Source organism: Ips typographus, linkage group LG2, assembly GCF_016097725.1.
Source record: "Ips typographus isolate SLU linkage group LG2, UJ_Ityp_2.0, whole genome shotgun sequence".
In the NCBI taxonomy this organism is placed as follows: Eukaryota; Metazoa; Arthropoda; class Insecta; order Coleoptera; family Curculionidae; genus Ips; species Ips typographus.
In genome coordinates, this window is record NC_138423.1 from 13587777 (window position 1) to 13608679 (window position 20903).

Below are 20903 nucleotides of genomic sequence, written 5' to 3' on the forward strand. Positions count from 1 at the left end.
GAGAAGCGCTGAACGTTTTTGTCTATAGGATAGAGGTGGAAAATTAGAGTACCAAGCTCAATCTCCGGACGAAGCTGCTCTAGTATCCGCCGCCCGTAATTTCGGGTTTGTGTTCAAAGAAAGAACTCCAAACAGTATTACTATCGAAGTGATGGGAACGAAAGAAGTGTACGAACTTCTGTGCATTTTGGACTTTAACAACATACGCAAACGAATGTCGGTTATCCTGCGCAAGGACGGCAAACTGACGTTATACTGCAAAGGGGCGGACAATGTGATTTACGAGAGGTTAAAAAGCGGCCAGGACGAGGTGAAAGGGAGAACTCAGGATCACCTTAATGTAACTTCTCTTCTAGTTTTTTTTTGTCACCTACTTTTACCTTAAACATTGTTTTCATAGAGATTCGCTGGTGAAGGGCTTAGAACGCTTTGTCTAGCTTACTGTGATTTGGACGAAAATTTCTTTAACGACTGGAAGCAGAGACATCAAGAAGCTGCCATTGCGCTGGAAGGACGCGATGAAAAGCTGGATTCTATTTACGAGGAGATTGAACGGGACATGATGCTGATCGGGGCCACTGCCATAGAAGACAAATTGCAAGATGGCGTTCCTGCTACTATTGCCAATCTTATTTTAGCCGGAATTAAGATATGGGTTCTTACTGGAGATAAGCAAGGTAAGTTGTAATTTTCATACTTTTAGTGTTGTTTTATAAATTAGAACAAGTAGGTAATATATTTAGCTAAAAAGCTATACAGGAAAACAGTGAAACTACATCTACAAGAAAACTTAACAGAACTAAGTAGGCTTTCACACTAAAGTTGCATGCGACATGCTGCCTGAAAGCAGGAAGCATGCTACTTATTTTAAAACCTATACAGGGTGGTCCAGTTTTAAATGTCAATAATTCACCATTCATTAGTCCATCAAAAAATAAGTTAACATACATTATGTCATTTTCCTGAAAAATGCTTCTCAAGGAAAATACAGTCCATAAAAGTTCTGTCTAAAAAATCGGTTTCTTGTCATAATTGTCAAACCGCTAGAGCAATTTTAATCAAATTTACACCAAATACATATGAAATTAATTGTCATTATGTGATGTTAATGACGGTTGTCGAAACTGTCCAGTGGTGTAAATACAGAAAGATGGTTTAAATTTTTCTGCCTAATAAAATAGTAACGTAGAGAATAACGTTACTGGATATTTTTCAAAAATTTCAGTTTTTTTTTTACTTTATTTGTTCAATTTGACAAAATAAGTATCTCTTAAAATTAAAATTGACTTATCAACTAGTAAATTTACTTTGAAACGGTGAAAATTGACTTGAGAGGCTTAAAAATTGTCTTTGTCACCAGTTTTCACAGTTTTCGGACAAATTGAAAGACTTTAGTCTTGACAATTGACTTGGAAACTGTGAAAATTGACTTGAGAGGCTTAAAAACTGTCTTTGTAGTCAGTCGTTATAGTTTTCAGATAATTTGAAAAACTTTAGTAGTGAAAATTGAATTGTAGCCATGAAAAACTACATTATCTAGAATTTTTGACTACAATTTCACACATTTCAACCTTGAAAATTGACACCAAAAACTGACTCTGAACCAATGAAAAGTGATCCACCATCAAAAGCTTAAAATTTGCATTGCATGAAGTCTTCTTCTTCTTCTTCTTCTTCTTCTTCTTCAGCCACTTCCTGTCCACTCCTGGACATAGGCCTCTTTCATGTTTTTCCATGCCGTCCTGTCCTGTGCCATCTGGAACCACCTATTTCCCGCTTGCTTTTTGATGTCATCAAGCCATCTTGTCTGTGGTCTTTCCGTGCTGCGCTTTGTTTCCCTTGGTCGCCAGTGTGTTAATCTATTTGACCATTTAATTTGGTCTTGTCGGGCCAAATGTCCTACCCATTGCCATTTCAGTTCTGCAACACGTTCCATTATATCTACGACCTTAGTTCTTTCTCGGATTTCTTTGTTTCTCTTTCTGTCCCTGAGACTAATACCCAGCATCGCCCGCTCCATCGCTCTTTGCATTATTCTGAGCCGATTTGCGGTTTTTTTGGTCATTGCCATTGTCTCAAGGCCATAGGCCATGAAGTAAGTTTTCATAATTTGAAAAAATCCTGTCTTAAATACAGGATATTGACATTATATTCATGAAAATTGACTTGAAGACTAACTTTTCGTTAGTCGTTGTTGTTTTACTTTATTTTTCATTTTCTTAGAACTCTGGACTATTTTTAGGGTTTTAAAACTACTTTCAGCTTGGAAAATCTAGTTTCAGGGCTTCACCAAATTTTTGACATAGCAGACTTAAAAAACTATTTTTACATCTTCCATAGACTTAAACATGCCGTTTAACGCATTGTCAGTTTTAAATTGACTGCTAGACGCTTCACTGTGCTTTAAGACTGAAAAATCGAATTTTGAACTATTTTTTATAGTAAAAGTTAAGTTTCAGACTCTTCATTGATGAAACTAAACAATTTTGGCATTAAATGCTACGATATTAGTCTAGAACACTAATTATTAGAATTAAATTAGTTCGAAAATTCGGACTGTTACCAGTGTTTAATTGAATAAAAAAAAAGATTGAATTGAATAATCAGTTTTACACTACCTATAGTCTAAAAAATTAAAAAATTAGTCCAAAAATTCTGTTTTTTTACTATTTTCAGTGTCAAAAATTAGCTCGTAAACCTCACAGATGACCAGATTTGAATCCTTTAGAATGTCGCGTAGCGTAGAAAATAAAGACTATCCTCCTATATCTACGCGTCTAAACAATTTTGACGAATCACATAACAAGTACTTATTTCATAATTACTTGTTCCAAATTTGATCAAAATTCAACGGTCTGACAGTAAATACGATTTTTTAAACTGAACTTTGGAGGTCTGTATCTTCCTTAGGAAGCGTTCTTCAGGAAAATGACATAATGCATGTCAACTTATTTTTTGATGGGCTATCGATTGGTGAATTATTGGCATTTAAAACTGGACCACCTTGTATAAATTAATGGTCGGTTTCATACCGGAGTGGCGTGTTGCAAAAATGCGACGTGCTACTCGAATATAAAGCAAGTTCTATAATTTGCTGTTTTGACATATGCTACCTATCTGCGCCGACATTGTTTGACTTATTTAGAGATCGAAAAATAAAAATAGCCTTTCTTCTACAGTAGCAACTCTCCGATAATTTATACCTTATAACTGCCTTGGTGGTTTTTTAAGATCAAAGAGTTTCTGGGATACTGCCTTTTCTATCCGGTATAAAATGTTTGAGGAAGCATTTATCTATACGTAAACATAGATTCGCAAAATTGCGTATAATTTTCATACGTTTCTAAAGTTAGACGAGCTTTCGCGCTATGCTACTTTTGTGTGAAAGTAAATCAGGAAGATGCAATTTGCGACGTGCTGCCTGCTTCCAGGCAACACGCTTCCAGATCTACTTTGGTGTGAAAGCCCACTAAAATTAACGTCCATCTTTCTTCATTCCTGTGGTACTACAGGGAACTGTGGTATGTTTAACTTTCAATAAATCAGAACTTTTTTACTGAACCTTTTTCTGATTTTTAAATTTAACCTTTTGCTGTCTATTACTTAAATTGTATCTATTACTTATCGTATCCTTAATTCCGTTATTCTTTAGTATGTCTAACAGTCTGCTCCTGTCAACCGTGTGATGTCCTTTGAAAATACAAAAACTAAGTTGACAAGTATTACTCTTTAAAAGTATTACATTACCTTTTCCTATAACTATTATACACTTTAGGCAGTGTAATTACTGTTGATTATTTCCAATTTTATGGAAACACCATTAGAGAGTGATGTCTAACCTGTTACACATAATCTGTGTGGGAACATTTTGGGATCTTATTTACACTTTCTTGGACACTGTCAATAACGGCGTTTAATAATTACTATTAAACGCCTGAGCATTACGTAATTCATTACAAATACTACATTTTCTATAAAACTAATATTTTTGGTTATTAGATTGGTGGTTATTTTTGGTCCAACAACAACACAGTAGATTTAATTGATTTATATAAAAAATATAAAAGCAAAGTGGAAACACTAGAATTAAAAAAGTATAAAGCTATGTGGAAGAAAATAGCAAATGAGATATCGGAGATATAAAAAATTAAAAGAACACCGAAAAATGTAGAAAATCGGTGGAAAGTTCTTGATCGCAAATCGTGTTTGCTAATTATGGTAATATTACTACAACATACAACAACAAATGGTGTCAGTTAAACTGAAGTTTGGACTGAGATATTCTTTTTATAGATGAGAGTAACTGTCACTACTGATGGATGTAGCTACACTTTTAGATTAGAGGAATCCCTAAATCATTATTACATAATTTCATAACCTTTTCACTTTTGGCTCTGTCTTGTAGTAAAAGCCCTATCCAACTGATTGTCACCTGCCGAATTCTACTAGATTCACTTTAAATCTAGTTAAACAAACTACAGTTTAATCAACATTTATACAATCAGTCCTAATAGGCAATATAAAATACGCTGTTGGCAATAATAAGTCTGGTTATGTGGCTTTCAGAAACTGCAATCAACATCGGTTACTCCTGCCAGCTGCTGACCGACGAACTAATGGACGTGTTCATCGTGGACGCGTCCGGTTTCGACGAAGTCCACCAGCAACTTCTCAAGTTTCGGGACACGATCAAAATCGTGAACAAGTACAAGCCGCAATCGCCGCCGACCACTCTCGATGACAGTCTGGACGCGATCCACAAGGCGAACAACGCGGAAAATGGTGTGGGCGGCGGAAATCGCGTGTCTACGCAAAGCCGCGAGTCTGGACCGCCTGCAGTTAGCGTGGTGACGTTCAGGTGGGCGGGAACGGAAACAAACAGACGCAAGAGAGCAAGGTAGATGACAAGGGATCGCTCGTTTTGCGTATATCTTTCGCTGTCTTGGATGCGTCTGATTATTTCGAGCGTCACTTGGAGCAGTTGCTCGTTGTGATGGTGGCTTCTTAAACGTCATTAAGCTTTAGTATTGCCGGCGGGCTGTTTTGCGATCTAGAAATTAGTGTACCACGCCTGAGAGTTTTAGATTTGACAGATAAAAGGTAGAAATTATTTGTCAACAGGGACAAAAATTGAAAGTTTTTTTTTACATTCCAAATTAGCTTAAAACAAATCGCTTTCACAATAGTATTTGCCGTAAAGGATGGAGATTGGTTGTAAACCAAATTGGCCTCTAATAACGTCATATTAATTGACCTTATTGCTATCAGTGACCAAACAATTTTATTTCATGTTCGAGATTATCATAGATTTTTGTTATCCCACTTTTCTCTAAGCAGAGAAAAATACTGGCTGCGTTACATATTATATAATTTAATGTCATGTGACATTTATTCCGTTGCTTTCCCTCCAACTAGAAATAAACAATTATGGAAATTTAAAAGTATCAATAGAAATTCAATGTTAAAAGAGATCACATTTAGTCTGCCGCTCAGGTGGGGGACACATTAATTTTTGGATATACGCAATAAGTTTCGAGCGCTATTTAGTTTATAAACATTATCATTTGAGTCGCCATGGGGTTTTCGATATTTTTGTAGGAGGAAGCCAATTATTTTAGTCCCAAGTGAATTTGTTAAAAGGTTTTTTTCTTGTTTTAAGCTTTTAAGAAAAAACAAAAGCGTGAATTATCTCTCTTTAATCAAAATTATTCATTTTTCAGCTGGAGTTTGTAATTTATATGGATAATTGAGAACATTTTAACAAATGTGGTAAACTTGGGCCTTAAAATAATTGGTTTCCGCTCTCATTAAAGCCAAATTTTTAAGCCATCATATTCCAAGACAAAGTATCGAGTTGCTATAGTTTATTTTCATGTGGGTGGCTAAACATTTTTGCGTGCAGTTACTAACCAAACCCTAATAATGAACGTTTCTTAAGTTGTGCCTACATTACTGAACTTCTTTTATTATACATTATTCATTTGATAACTGTTAAGTCTAATAGTCAGTTTTGTTGTTTGTCCCATAAACTATTTTTTATTGGTATTGTTACGAATTAAAATGTTGTTTTAAAAGAAGTTGTTCAAAGTTCGCATCTTAAAAGGTTCATTATTTGGGCAACGTCACGTTCACGTCTAGTTAGTATGCTAGGCTAATGCAGCCTTTCTGACACAACTTTTTATTAATGAATTAATATCTACCTCTGCTCTCTCTAATTCTGTAGTGTGTGCTTGTTTAGGCTAGGCACTTTTTTTGTTTTAGCTTAATTTAAAATAGGAAAAAGTACAGGTGAGTTGTCGTGGATGTTATCAGCTAAACTGTGTCCATAACAAAAAAGGAGTAACATAACCAAATATCGAAGTGATCGCAATGTGGCTTTGCATCTATTGGAAAAAATATTACTCCGACAAATCAGATTTAACTATTTTAGTTTAACTTTAATCAACATCACAAATCATAAGTTTAAAAATTAACATTAAAAAGTGTTTTAAAATTAAGTTTAAAAAGTATTTGATATTTATTAATTCTTACAGCACTGTGCCCAATAAAAAAGTGAAATAATGATAACATTGCGACACTTGCTACTTGCTTATAACCATTGACATTTTAAAAATGGACTAGCCTTCATCTATATAACCTAAGAAAGAGAGATCTGAGAGAGCGAAAGGGCTAAAACCGACAAATCAATTAGGAAAGCGATGGGATCTAACAATCAGGCACGGGGGGGAGTCATGGTTAATTGTGTACAGTCATTATGTGGATAAAGGTGACCCAATGCATCAAGTTCTTGAAATCGAAGAATTCAAGAATTTCTGGGCTAATGACAGAACTCAAGTAACCAAGGCATAATATCAAAGGTTTTTGATAAAAAACACTTTAATTAAATACACAGGAAGTATAGTCTATTTAAAAACTAGAAGGAGCGAATGAAGAAGCCTGACATACACAAACAAAAGTTACCAAACAAATCCCTAGATTTGTTGTATGAGTTTGAGTGACATTGGCATCAGTTCGTTGATGAAATATCAGTTTGTGAATAAGGTTATAGTTTTGTTATATCAATACACTACCAGACGGATTTAAAAACGCTCAATAACAACTTAAAACGACTCTGATCCACAAGAAAGTTTAGAATGCTAAAGAAAGATTGACAGTGATTAAACTAAAAATTCAAATGGGGGCCGAGCCGGTGTTTTTTTGAAATCACCCGTTGATTTAATAGGCGCTTTCTGTCGACCCATAATTTCCGGATCCAAACGCGTTATGAACTAGAAATCACATGACACCATAGTTTTAAAATCACTTGGTGGTCACGTGACTTTTGAATCATAACGTATTTGAATCCGAAATCACAAATTGCAAGAAAACGACTATGATTTCTGCTGTGTAAATTATATCGCCAACTGACCAATCACATTCGATCACTATTACCAACCTAATTCACATTCACTCCTCCTAGTTTTTTAGAAATAAACTGCGCGCCACCTCAACCGGGACAGTGATTTTTTTGGGTAATTTTTAAAACCTTGCCATTTCTAAACGAAACGACAGATTTTGATGCAGTTTGGACTATCATTGAGCTTAAATTATTGGCTTTTGGTTGATGAAAAAAACTTAAATGCACCGCCACTGTAATTTTCAAGTAGTCCCCAATTGATCAATAACTTTTTTTGGGTTTGTTTTAACATAAGGAAGTGTTGTTTAGGTCAATATCTCGGGACGTTTTTGGCCGTTTCCCAATTAACATCCTGTGACTCAAGAAATAGCGATTTATCCAAAAAATGCGGCATAGCAGTGCTCAATTTCGAATTAAGGCAGTAGCTTTGAACTGTCATTTTAAGTCTGGTGTAGGTCCCATATTATGTGTTCCATAATTTTAAGTCAACTCCCTTGATCCCTTGAGTCTTTAGAGACAGTTAAAGTGGAAGAACAACTTGTGCAAACAATTTCAAGTTTCACTCACTGTCGCTGGACACCCTGTAAGGTCTTGCCAAATATGGGGCTTGTCCTGAAAAGTACTCAGATTATGTAACAGATAATGTTGAACATACAACAGCATTTGAATGATAGATAGAAACCTGGTAATATGGATTAATTCAATGAATAAAATGACTGTAATTAAATACTTCTTTGCATACGATCTTGTCCCACTTTGATTGTCTCTAGCCACCCTGTATGGTCTTATTGGTCATGAGGTTGCTTTAAAAATTATGTAACAGATAATATTGGATCTACACCCAACTAAAATGACACATAAAAAGCTGCTGAGATAACTTAGTTCCAGCTTGAGCACTGTAATGTTGTCTTTGTCGGATAAATCAATATTTCTTGAGACATGGGACGTTAATTGGGAAACGTCCCGAGATATTGACCTAAATTACTTCTTTATGTTAAAACAAGATTTTAAAAATGACTCAAAAACATCACTGTCCCGGTTGACGTGGCGAACAGTTTATACTACAGGTAGTAATCAAAGTTATGCCAACTAATGACAGGACACTTGCCCTCCAAACACAGTTTATTGGATATTTTTGGCGTTTTGCCTGTACTAGTTCCATATCTTTCTATGGTTGTCTTTCGCGTCAATTCGATAAACAAAAGCTAGGTTCATTCTCTTAATATGTCAATGCTTATAACCAAAATATACTCCTGATGACACACAAAAGCAGATGTCACGTTCATTTTATAAGGGTTTATGGTCAAAAAGTTAGCTGATAACAATTGACGCTCACACTGATTGTTTTTCTAGTCGGTTTACGATCTTTTTGAATCTACCTCATCTATGGAATTTTTCATGTGTTATGAAATGATATTTTAGCATTTCGATCTAATAGTGTATTTCTTAAGGAAGTAATGGCCAAGGAGTTCATTTGCTTTGGCAACATAGCAAAAACAGACAAAAGAAGAAATAGTGAGATTAGATCAAAACTAATCAAGAGGAATTTCAGTATTTTTGGTACTTTGTGTTGTTATTTTCTTTTCAAGGAAGGTACACTAAAAAAAATTCATATTGTTGGCAATTACCACTCGGAAGGCTTCCTTATGTAATTATTAACATGGGGTTACTCCTTGAGGCTCTCTTAAGTTTCAAGGAACAAGTATTAATATGACCTTTAACTCTTAATGAAGCATTATCCATAATCAAGTTGACTAAACCGAGTGGTCTATCAAACAACTATTATGTTGTGGAAAAACATTCAATTACTTCATAGAGGCTTTCACTATACTATTACCAATGAAACTTAATTAAAATCACATTCAGCTTTGGAGATTTATTTTTTTCATGGTAATTCTTCTGTAGGACTTTATTTTATACACGATTTGTTGCAACGTCAACGTTGCTAAGAAAAATGTCTTCATGGATAGAGTAGATCCAAAAAGATCGTGAACAAACTTTACCAAAATTTTGAATTATCAACACGTTTGTATCTTTACGTCATAGTGTTTTTGTCTGTTGGGTATGCAGATATAAAGCCGCGTTCACACCACAGTAAAACATGTCGGTGTTGACGAGGCTTAAAACTGTCACGCCCAATCGCAAAAAAACACTGGTTTATAGTTTCTATAATTCTGGTAATTTCCTATAGCACCGAATTGGAGTACTTAGGTGGTGTGGAAGAATCCCACATAGAAGAAAGCACGGCGGGCTTTGCAATCGTTGTAAACGGTCATTCTTTGGTGCATTGCCTTCACCCTCAAATGGAGCGATTATTCTTAGAAGTCGTGATGCAGTGCAAGGCTGTGATATGTTGTAGAGTTACTCCGTTGCAGAAGGCTTTGGTCGTTGAATTGGTGAAAAAGAGTAAACACGCGGTTACTCTGGCGATCGGCGATGGTGCCAACGACGTTTCAATGATTAAAGGTAAGTTTGTTTTTTTTTTACTTTGTTTAGTTATGAAAAGCAAACGGTTACGTCACTGCCACTTGCAAACTATTTTAGCGGCACATATTGGAGTGGGAATTTCCGGTCAAGAAGGAATGCAAGCGGTGCTAGCTTCAGACTACTCCATAGCCCAATTCAGGTTTCTGGAACGTTTACTTTTAGTGCACGGACGATGGTCCTACTATCGGATGTGTAGCTTTTTGCGCTACTTTTTCAATAAAAATTTTGCATTTACGTTGTGCCACTGCTGGTATGCGTTCTTTTGCGGGTTTAGCGCCCAGGTAATGCCACATTGCACTCGTTCTTAAAAATTGTTTTTAATTGCTCAATTTCTAGACTGTTTTTGATCCAATGTACATATCGGTATACAACTTGTTCTACACCTCCTTACCTGTATTAGGAGTGGGGATATTTGACCAAGACGTAAACGACAAAAATTCCCTTCTCTACCCACAGCTCTACAAACCGGGTCACATGAACTTGTTTTTTAATAAAAAGGAATTCTTCAGGAGCGCTTTGGTCGGATGTTTTGTTTCTATTGTTTTGTTTTTTGTTGCCTTTGGTGAGTTTTTGTATTTTATACAATTTCTCAATGTTCTAATGTTGTTTTACTGACAAATAGGTACTTACTATGATGCTGTCGCGCCTAACGGCCAGGGCTTATCGGATTACATGCTTTTCTGTAGCGTTACAGCCGCCATTTTAGTGATTGTAAATACAGCACAGGTAAGAAAATTATAGAAAATAGCACTACAAGTGCAAACCTCATAATTTTTTTTTATTTAAAAAAGGAAAAAGTATTGCTCTCTCTTTCATAAACTAGAATCCAAACACAATTAGTTTGCAGTCATAGCTGCAAACTTTTACAACGTTGTCAAAGTGGAGGAAAAACGAAAAGTTTAAAATTGGTCAAATTACGGCCTAAACATTCTAAAAACTTTTTTAGTTTTGAGTGATTTAAGAATTATTTTAGAAATGCCACAGGCCGCTAAATCATTTTTAAAATGCCTAACGAGACCGTTGTAGTATGTCAATCTCCATTTTTGAACTGATTTAACATTTTTGTTGCATTCAACAAACATAAAAGTAATTTAGAGTTATGTAAGTTTTATTTGCACCTAAACAGCCAATTTCCCATATAAAAAGCAATTTACATTCAAACATTGCTGTAGAGTAGTTAATAGGTACGTTAAACGATATAAACCTGAGAACGTAACTTATATGTTCCAAATTTGAGAAAAATATCTGAAAAGCTGTGAGAGAACAAAAAATCTAAATTAATTTTAACGCTCTGGATCTCGAAAAGTAAACCTCCAACGGCATATGTCTACCTTTATTGTTCTGTTATTTTTGCATTCCCTATAAGTTTGTAATTTGTAATACATATTCTGAATCACCCTATATAAAATTAGTGTTTTAATGATACTGTTCTCGCGGAGTGAGTTTACCCGTGCGTCACGAAGGCTACGTCATTTATAATCATATGAATCAAATCAAGTTTTCGTCAACAAACCTGTTGTGTTCATATTATAGAAAAAGGCGTGTCTAAAGCTTCGTCACGTTTAAAATTTTTAGTGTTTTGTCATTCAGAAAGTAGAGATCTTTGGCTGCAAATTTGCACTAAAACAACCTTATACCAAAGCAAATCAAAAATATCTTGACAGAAATAACATTTTTTATTTATGAGAAGTCTCCGTTTGGATCATAAAATTCCGTCTAAATTTGAAACCTAATTTATTTACCAAAATTCGCAGAGATGTATCACCAATATGTAGTATTTCTTTAACTTTAGCTCTTGATTTAGGTTCTGGATGGTTGCATGTTTCTCTAAAATAAGTACAACAAATTAAAAATTCAGTAAGACATTCTGAGTGATGCTGTAGTATCTCATATCTCATTTTCAGGTTGCAATCCACTTATTTTATTTTAAACCCGCTGGAAAACATTTTAGACGCTTATTTTATTTTTTCTATGGCTTTATTATTAATATGTTTCAAGAAATTTTTATGAAAAATCTATAATGCAACCCAAAAATCTCAGTGTCTGGAAACAATGAAATGTTAATAGATGTTTCTTACAAAAGTAGATATATTTTACTATTACTAAAATACTATCCTTGTACATATCATATAATGTATTTCGAACATCCATTTTAATGCTTTCAGATAAATCAGTGGTTTTGGCTCGTCGATTTACGTTTTCTAGGTGAGGAAATCATAAGATTACTTGCTTGCTTTTTCCGAATCGAATAAACAGTTTTGCGGAAAATTTTCAAAGCAGCTGCAACCTTCTAGTATCAAAAAAAATACATCAGTAAGAATATGTAAGGTCTTAGAATTTCTTATTTTCTTCCTGAACAGATGATAAAGCTTCTAAAGGTCATCCATTGGTTTTTTCCAATTCAAAATATTCACAAAGGTTAAAAATTAACTGCTGGGCTTGTCTGTGAAGAATTTTTCCAGGCATTTTCTAAAAAAATACTGTAATAGTAAGTAATTCCGAATTTAGAAAAAAACCAAATGGGTAAATAAAAACCATAATAGACACTCCCACTTTTTTTCAAAACAGGTTAATAATTGTGCCAATTTTGGTTAGATCGTGACAGCCGACATAAAAAAAATAAAAATATTAATAATAATATTAGGAAAGTACTTACAGAATGTTAAAAGCGTAGAAACAATAGCTCTTAAAAGAACTGTGGTGGTGTGGTAAGTCTAAAACTTTATAAATGATTAACAACACAAAGAAACGGAAAAGAATTAATAGTAAACAAATCAAATAAATTTCGATGGTTTTCAAACTGACAATTGACAGAAATAGAAGCGCTAATCAGTAAATGTTTTTTTTGGAAGACATTCACTTAGAAATTTACCGTTTCTGAAAGTTAACAATAGACAAGGATGAAGTCAATAATGCATGTTTACCCCCGTAAACTCAGTCCGCGAGAACAGTATATTAATTAGCATTACAATGTAACACAGATAATAATCGTTTCCAGATTGCCATGGACACTCAATACTGGACGATCATCAATCACATAATGATCTGGGGGTCGTTAGGATTCTATTTCGTAGCGGACAATTTCTACAATTACGTGTTTAAAGGGCCGTACGTGGGCGCCCTTACTAAAGCAATGGGCGGTGCAAATTTCTGGTTTACGACCATCCTGGTGGTTATTATGTGCATATTGCCAGTGTTGGCGTATCGATTTTACTTCGTTGACGTGTTTCCCACGTTGTCGGATCGAGTTAGATTGAAGCAGAGATTGGCACAAGTAAGTAATATTTATCTGTCAGTTTTAGTAATATTATAACAATTGACATTTATTAGCCGTATAAGAGATACTTTATGTGACAATGTAACACCCTGTTTCTAATTTCATTTTTGAATTCCTCGCAAGAAGGCTAGTAATTAATGTTGATACTTCCCTATACCTATCTTGCACCGTTTCTTAGATATTTTATAAAAATGGTGAATTTGTCAACAAAACGGTAGTCTAAACATGAATTAAATTCCCAAGTTTTAAAAGGTTTGCTTATGTGACCTTTTGTTCTCAGTTAGACAATACCACATGGTTGAAAAGTTCAAAGGCTGAAAATGAAAAAACCTACAGGGTGGTCAATATTTACCTTTAAGTCGGATAGTGTGCGCAACGACATTGAAAATTTTCAATAATAGAGAGCGCAAATAAACAGCAACAAAATGGTGCCATCTCAGCAACATGCTTGAGAAGGAAAATAATAGATACAAAATAGTTTGTGTCACAGTAAGCCTGGATCAAACCGTACATTAAACTCGTCTCGAGCTTTTCTCTCTCTCTTTTTAGATATTAGCTATCCATAAATACTTATGGCAGGCATAAGAATATTGTGGTTCACTGAGAATTTCCGCCATACGCAAAGAAGTTGGGAGAAAAAGATACCTATTTTAGCCTTATGCTTTGGAATGAGACAATGTCCAGATCTCATTCTACATACCACACTCACAAACTTTCTCTATTTGTAGCTAATTTTTGAAAACCATGGTACCTTTGGAGGCACATTCTGAATGCGCAAATATACACTCCCTTTATGTATTCCTATGCCTCTGTAAGAGCTAATCCACGAAGACCATACACGCTCTTTTATAGCCCTCAAGAAATTCGTATAATGGAGTCTGTATTTATCCCCAATTACCAAATTGTCCTCTCTTCCACTCCTGGCAAGTTCGTCAGCCCTTTCGTTTCCTCTAATGTTTCTCAGGCTGTACATTTTTTCTTTTGTCTTCAAAGTACAGAAGTCATTAGCACCTCCAATACCAACTCTTGCGATTTTCTACAATCCCCTTTTGGAATCAGACAAAATCAGAATCCGCCGATCCGCACATCACTCCATAGCCTATATCTTCTTCGTCTTTGAATACTCCAAACCATTGTACACCCCAAAACCACTCTTATTAGTGACTCCATCTACAGATGCATCTGTATACAACAAAGTAAAATCATGAAATGTCTTCGAGATAATTTCATTGCACAGCTGCTCAGCATCCAAATGTTCTTTTGTAATCCCAGAATCCATGATCTGACATTCATACGGACTTTCATAACATGGCAGATTCCGAGATATTTTAATTTTATCCATGTACTGTAGTGCCAGATCAACATTCTCCAAATACGGTGGCACCAACCTGTTGCCCCAATACACGGGTTTCCGTTGGTATATTCCATAAAACTGCAGCATCCTTTCCCTGACCAAACTCCTCTCTCGAGCGAGATGTTTCAGAGCATATTTCGCACAAATCCAGTCCCATCTCAAATTCATTGGCATCTCGACACACTCTGCCAACAGGACATTTGCCGGAGTAGAACGCATACAACCACCGCCTTCTTTACAAGAAAGCCTAGAATGTCACTTTTAATGGCGGCGTTATCGGATTTTTTTTTGTACACAAACCTATGGAGATGCAGTAGAAAATATGTTTTTTTTTATTTTTTCGTGTAGTTGATTAGAAGTTGTGAGTGAAAAATCAAAGAACGCTTCATTCCTGATCCAGATATGTATAGATATGGCTTTGTATAGTAAGTATAAAGTCCAGCCAAAGCAAGTTTGGTTAGAACCCTTTGTCTTGGAAAGTACAACAAACTAATGTAAAAACTGCTCAATCAAAGAAAATTTGGAAATCCTTGAATCTAGGTAAGCAAAACTGGTAAATGGGTTTTATATTATTACCAAGACCTTTCTTTTAAAATGTAAATGTGCCAATAGAACTTCTAAAAGCTGTCCTGTTTCTTCAGAGTAAACCTTTGTTGCTCTCAAAATGCAGGCGGCCTCAAAATGTAACTCACATAAGTCACATACCAATGTATGTAAGAGGCAATAAGTTTACTGAATGAGAAAGCATATTGTACTTACCACTGAGTATTGTGTTGGAGTAAAATCATTCCACTTCAAAGCTTTCAACCACTGTTGAGTTCGAGCAGGGTCTTTTGGAAAGTAAAAGACCGACACTTTTGGGCCTTTCACCAAATTGCTTTTAGAAATTTCGCAAACAACCAGTGGACGGCATATTGTAGAGGCAATAGAATTTAAGTTAGTTCAATAGTGATAACACAATAAAATGAACACAAACTACACTTTCACTAGAACAATAAACATATAAACAACAATATATAATAGCAAACAAAAATTACTTTGGCAAGTAATCCCAAGTCTTGACTTTAAACCTTAAAAATTAATTTAATCATCCAAAAACTCAATTTCCACAATACAAACAAATGCAAACTGTCAATCCCATATTTCGGCCATATTGGAATTTTTGGCATGCACCTTCTTGGCTTTCTTGTACAGAGGGCGGTGATACAACCCGGGACGATCCTCAAGGCCTGATTCTGAGTCCTAGTAACCTTATTCCTATTGAGTTGAGATGTTGAAAAAATAGCCTGGCAAGCATACTCCAAATGTGAGCGAACCATACCCTTATACAGGGTGTCCCACGACGAAAGACATCGATTGATATTGGATCAAGTATAAATAGGAGTTTTGAAAATTTGGCAGGATACTGATGTGGGCATGCCCAATCTAACTAAAATATTTTCAAGATGGTTGTATTTCCGTTTATAACGGAAGTCGATCACAACTTTCTTTTTTTAAATAGAACACTCTATATATTATTACATATTTGGATTCTTCACAAAATTCTGACCAACTTTTGTGTACAATGTCCTATGTCTATCTTTAGCCGTTTTCGATATATTTAAGGTTTTTCCAAAAAAGTGACAGTTGCAACGCTCAACATATTTTTGGACTCTGTCAAAACCGTATTTTATTTTGCAATGAAACTTTGGGTTATTGTAAATAAAGGATCGTTTTATTAAACTGAGGGTGCGTAATGACTCATTTGTATACAGGGTCGTCAAAAAAAAATCATAAACTTGCCACTAAAAAAATCTCAAGTTTTTTAAATAGAAACCCACATTTTTTTATGACGGAATCATTTTGGGCATTAAAAAAAAAGTACTATACGTTTCAATTTACTTGCCTATACCTAAATCCAACCCATTTCGTTTTATTTGAGAATAAACATTTTTTTATTATGCTGCACGGTTGGGATTATCTGGTATTCTAGTTGGTTATGCTTTTGACACACGGTGATATTGGAGACCTGCAGGGCATGTTAATAACACTAGTTTTGAGTGTTTTGACTACTGCAAATATACCGTAGCGGTTACGTTATTCAAACCAAGATTACTTAAATCTGTTTATTATTTACGGAGAATGTGATAAAGTTTTGAGTAGAACATGTGAGGTATTTGCCGCTCGTTATCCAGAAAAACCAAAGCCATCACCAAAAGCTGTCAAGCAAATAATTGAAAATTTTGAGAATACGGGATCTGTGAAGAGAAAAGCTATTAAAACAAAACCAATCCTTAATAATACAAATGTAGAAATTGCAATTTTGGGCTATTTTGTTGCAAATCCAACTTCGTCAATAAGACAAGTTTCCGTAGAATCAGGCATATCTAAAAGCTCAATTCAGAGGATCCTGAAGAAACATAAATTTCACCTTTTTATTTAAATTAGTGCAACACTTAAAAGAGGTTGACTTTCCAAAGAGAGTGGTTTTTATTGAGTTTTTGCTGACTAGTCACTATGGAGAAGAATTGTTATTGAATAATATTGACGAGGCTAAATTCACTAAAAATGGAATGTTCAATAGACATGATTCACACAAATTTTCAATTTTCAAGAAATCTGTAGTTTTAATAATAAAAAATGTTTATTCTCAAATAAAACGAAATGGGTTGGATTTAGATATAGGCAAGTAAATTGAAATGTATAGTATGTTTTAATGTTTTGTATGATTCCGTCATAAAAAATGTGGGTTTCTATTTAAAAAACTTGAGATTTTTCATTTTTTTTAGTGGCAAGTTTATGATTTTTTTTTTGACGACCCTGTATACAAATGAGTCATTACGCACCCTCAGTTTAATAAAACGATCCTTTATTTACAATAATCCAAAGTTTCATTGCAAAATGAAATACGGTTTTGACAGAGTACAAAAATATGTTGAGCGTTGCAACTGTTACTTTTTTGGAAAAATATCAAATATTTTGAAAACGGCTAGAGATAGGCTTAGGGCATTGTACACCTAAGTTGGTCAGAATTTTGTGAGGAATCCAAATATGTAATAATATATAGGATGTTCTATTTTATAAGAAAGTTGTGATCGACTTCCGGTATAAACGGAAGTGCCTAATTTTCAACCATCTTGAAAATATTTTAGTTAGATTCCTGCCAATCAGTATCCTGCCAAATTTTCAAAACTCTCCTATTTATACTTTTTCTAATATCAATCGATGTCTTTCGTCGTGGGACACCCTGTATACATTCAACAACGTCCCAGGGTCCGCACCCCACCAAACCCTTGTAAGCGCCTTCATGACATTAATAGCTTTACCTGCTCTCAGACAGACATTATTTATGTGCGTAGTCCATTTCATCTGTCCGTCAAATGTTAAGCCTAGATACTTGTGTTTTATAGTAAAATCAATGTATTCACTCCTGAATCGAAGCCTTCTATTAACGTACCTCCTTCCGCTACTGAATACCACCATAGCCTTGGTCTTTTCCGTTGACAACACCATTTTCTTTCTATCTGCCCAATACGCCCAATATTTATTAATACCTGTCGAAGCTTATTTAGACATACATCAATCTGTTTTCCACTATACAGTAATTATCTACCGCTAAATAAAAATTGATATTTTCAGGTTAGATCAAGACAAAGTCAAGACGTGCTCCGAACGCCTTCAGCGCGCAGGGCCAGACGATCAATCCGTTCAGGTTACGCGTTCGCTCACCAAGAAGGTTTTGGCCGCCTGATCACTTCGGGCAAGATCATGCGCAAATTACCCAACGCCGATTTTTCAATACCAAACATTATGAAGTTTTCAAATTCCAAAGAGCCAAAGGAGACGAACAAGAATCCGCCTAATTCGGCCGTGTCTCAAGATGGCAGTAGTAGCGGTCGCGCGCCTATTCAAGACTTGGACACAATTAATTTGTGATAGTAACTGAATTTTTAGGTTTTAGGTGTCGACCGGTCCTTGGGTATGTTTGTATCAGGCTTTTCAACTGGTTTATACAGGGTGTCCCATAAATAACCCGCTATAAAAACCACCTGGTTTTAACTCAGGAACAGACTATGACACTCTGTAGTAAACCAACCAGCTGTTTGAACTAGTTTTGTGTAAGATTGTCATAAAACCTAAACCTTAATGAGTGATTATTTCCAGTGTTGTGTGTACTCAAGGATCTCCCTGTTAAATTCGTATCAAAGTTAACTGTATAACCAAACTTCATGACAGTATTTTTTATTATTTACGTATTTATTTTATCTAGAACTAATCAAATCGTGTCGTTTGGCAAACTTTTTATTTTGCTGCTTAGCGAAGGCTTTATGAGAGAGAGTAACGACCATTTACTGAGACTTATACATAATTAAATGGACTAACTGCGCAAACCATTTTAAGTACAGATCAACCAGATTGTTGCCAGGCTGGGATTTTATTCAAGTTCCTGTCTACAAAGGAGCTGTCGGCCACAAACTCACTACAGTTACAGACAAAGTGATGACGTCACATATCTTTTTTTATTACCCTTAGTCGGTAGTTCTGTCCCCCAGATCTCTTTCGATGTCACCGAAAAAGTCCTACTTGGCAAACATTTAATAATCGCCGTTATTAGTGTAATTATTGTTGACCTGTTGTTATATTTAAGTATTTCTTTTCTAATAATTATCGCTGAAAATAGTTTAAGAACTAAATTGGTAGTAGGCCGCGTCGGATTTGTCGGTCAGATGGTGTGCACCGCAGTGACCCACGCGTTCTACTCGCCTCTTAGTAAAAATCGATTTACTTGTACACTACACTTAAAATAAGCTTTACTAGTCAAACAAAGTATGTTTAAATGTTATAAGATATTTCTTATTATTACATAGTTATATTTGAAGTATTGCTTTTTGTTTTTTTTATGAATAAATTTATTTTTTCTGTACGTGGTTTTTTTGTTTAAACATCTTACAGTAGAGTGTCAATCCATGGATCCCAATCCATTATTAAGTTAAAACTTTCACAAAATTTTGTTAAAAATAGTTCCAGTATAATACAGTTGAATCAGAACCGACAATTTCTAATCCAATCAAGTTCACTAACTATTTGGAAAAATTGGATCTTCTACCAGGAGTAGAGAAATAGCAGTAATAGTATAGTATTGTAGAGAATAGGGGTAAATTTAGTTTTCTTGACAATTGACGAATGCGCTAAAAGTCTACCTCGGCACGTTTTTGCTTTTTGTTCATGTCGATTTTCTGCAAAAATTAGGTTTTCTATTAGGAGCACATAAGTAGGAGGAGGTGAATTTAGTAAAATTTTGGCGAATTACACAAGGATCAGGAGTAAATGAAATTTACCTCCTTGTGTTCTGCTTTTTTCGATACCTATGCCTGGTTTTCTGTAAAAATCGAATTTACTATTAGGGACACAGAAGTAGCACGAGGTCATTTTAGTTTTCCTGACAATTGGCGAATGCACCGTAAATAAATGATAAGATGATTTTCCCAAAAAATAACACAGTAATCATCTTATCATTTATTTACGGTGCATTCGCCAATTGTCAGGAAAACTAAAATGACCTCGTGCTACTTCTATGTCCCTAATAGTAAATTCGATTTTTACAGAAAACCAGGCATAGGTATCGACACAAATAACACAGTAATCACTACACAACCCATCCAACCAACTTCTCTACGAACGTACAAACATGACCAAAATAACAGAGAGACTTATACAACTACAAAACAAATGGAAAAATAATCCAAACAACTGGACAATAATAAACCCACTGTGCATAACAAGACCAACCAGACAATCCCGTTACCTCTTTCCCACTGCCACCCTACTAGAGCACTTTAACTAAGACTACTTTTTTTTTTGTAAATAATTAGAATAAGTTAACATGTATGATAAAACTATAAAAAAAATCCCACTGTAAACATAGGCAGAAAGACCAAGTGGTCGATAGCTTTTTTTCTGTTGAAAATAAAGATTATTTATATATATATATATATATAACACAGTAATTTCCTTGTACGGGGTGTTTCAAATGCAAGACACATCACTGGGATCTGGATTTGGAGTACAATAATATGCCGTTCTAACATTTGCATAACGTATTGTTTGGATTAAAAAGAACGATCAAAAACAAAAATCCAGGTCCGTATTTAAAAAGTAAATTGATGATGATTACAAAAAAACGAAACGTCGGAGGAACAAATTAGATATACATTTCATTTTACAGAGCTGAAAACGTTGCAATGACAAAGTGTCAATCACTTTAAATTATCTCTTCAAATAAGCTCAAAACAAAATAAAAACGATTTTGCAAAATTTCGTATTTTTTCGCATATCTCCGGAATATTTCAAATGTTAAAACGGTATATTGTGGAATCACATTGGGTCATATCTTTTATAATTAACCTGTC

General features: G+C 34.9%; 1 protein-coding gene across 7 annotated transcripts in view; it reads left to right on the plus strand.

Annotated features, from left to right (window-relative positions):
• ATP8B (ATPase phospholipid transporting 8B) overlaps positions 1-19417 on the plus strand; it is an 89746-nt gene extending 70329 nt beyond the window's left edge. For 6 of the 7 annotated variants that reach the window (XM_081996193.1, XM_081996191.1, XM_081996190.1 and 3 more), the window contains 9 exons: positions 29-340; positions 401-677; positions 4567-4897; positions 9588-9862; positions 9941-10164; positions 10220-10445; positions 10506-10609; positions 12882-13157; positions 18133-19417. In XM_081996193.1, the coding sequence (XP_081852319.1) occupies positions 29-340; positions 401-677; positions 4567-4897; positions 9588-9862; positions 9941-10164; positions 10220-10445; positions 10506-10609; positions 12882-13157; positions 18133-18429 (2322 nt within the window). In that variant the 3' untranslated portion in view covers positions 18430-19417. The remainder of the gene's footprint in view (positions 1-28; positions 341-400; positions 678-4566; positions 4898-9587; positions 9863-9940; positions 10165-10219; positions 10446-10505; positions 10610-12881; positions 13158-18132) is intronic. The other variant, XM_081996189.1, reaches the window with a different exon arrangement.
• The last annotated feature ends 1486 nt before the right edge of the window (positions 19418-20903 follow it).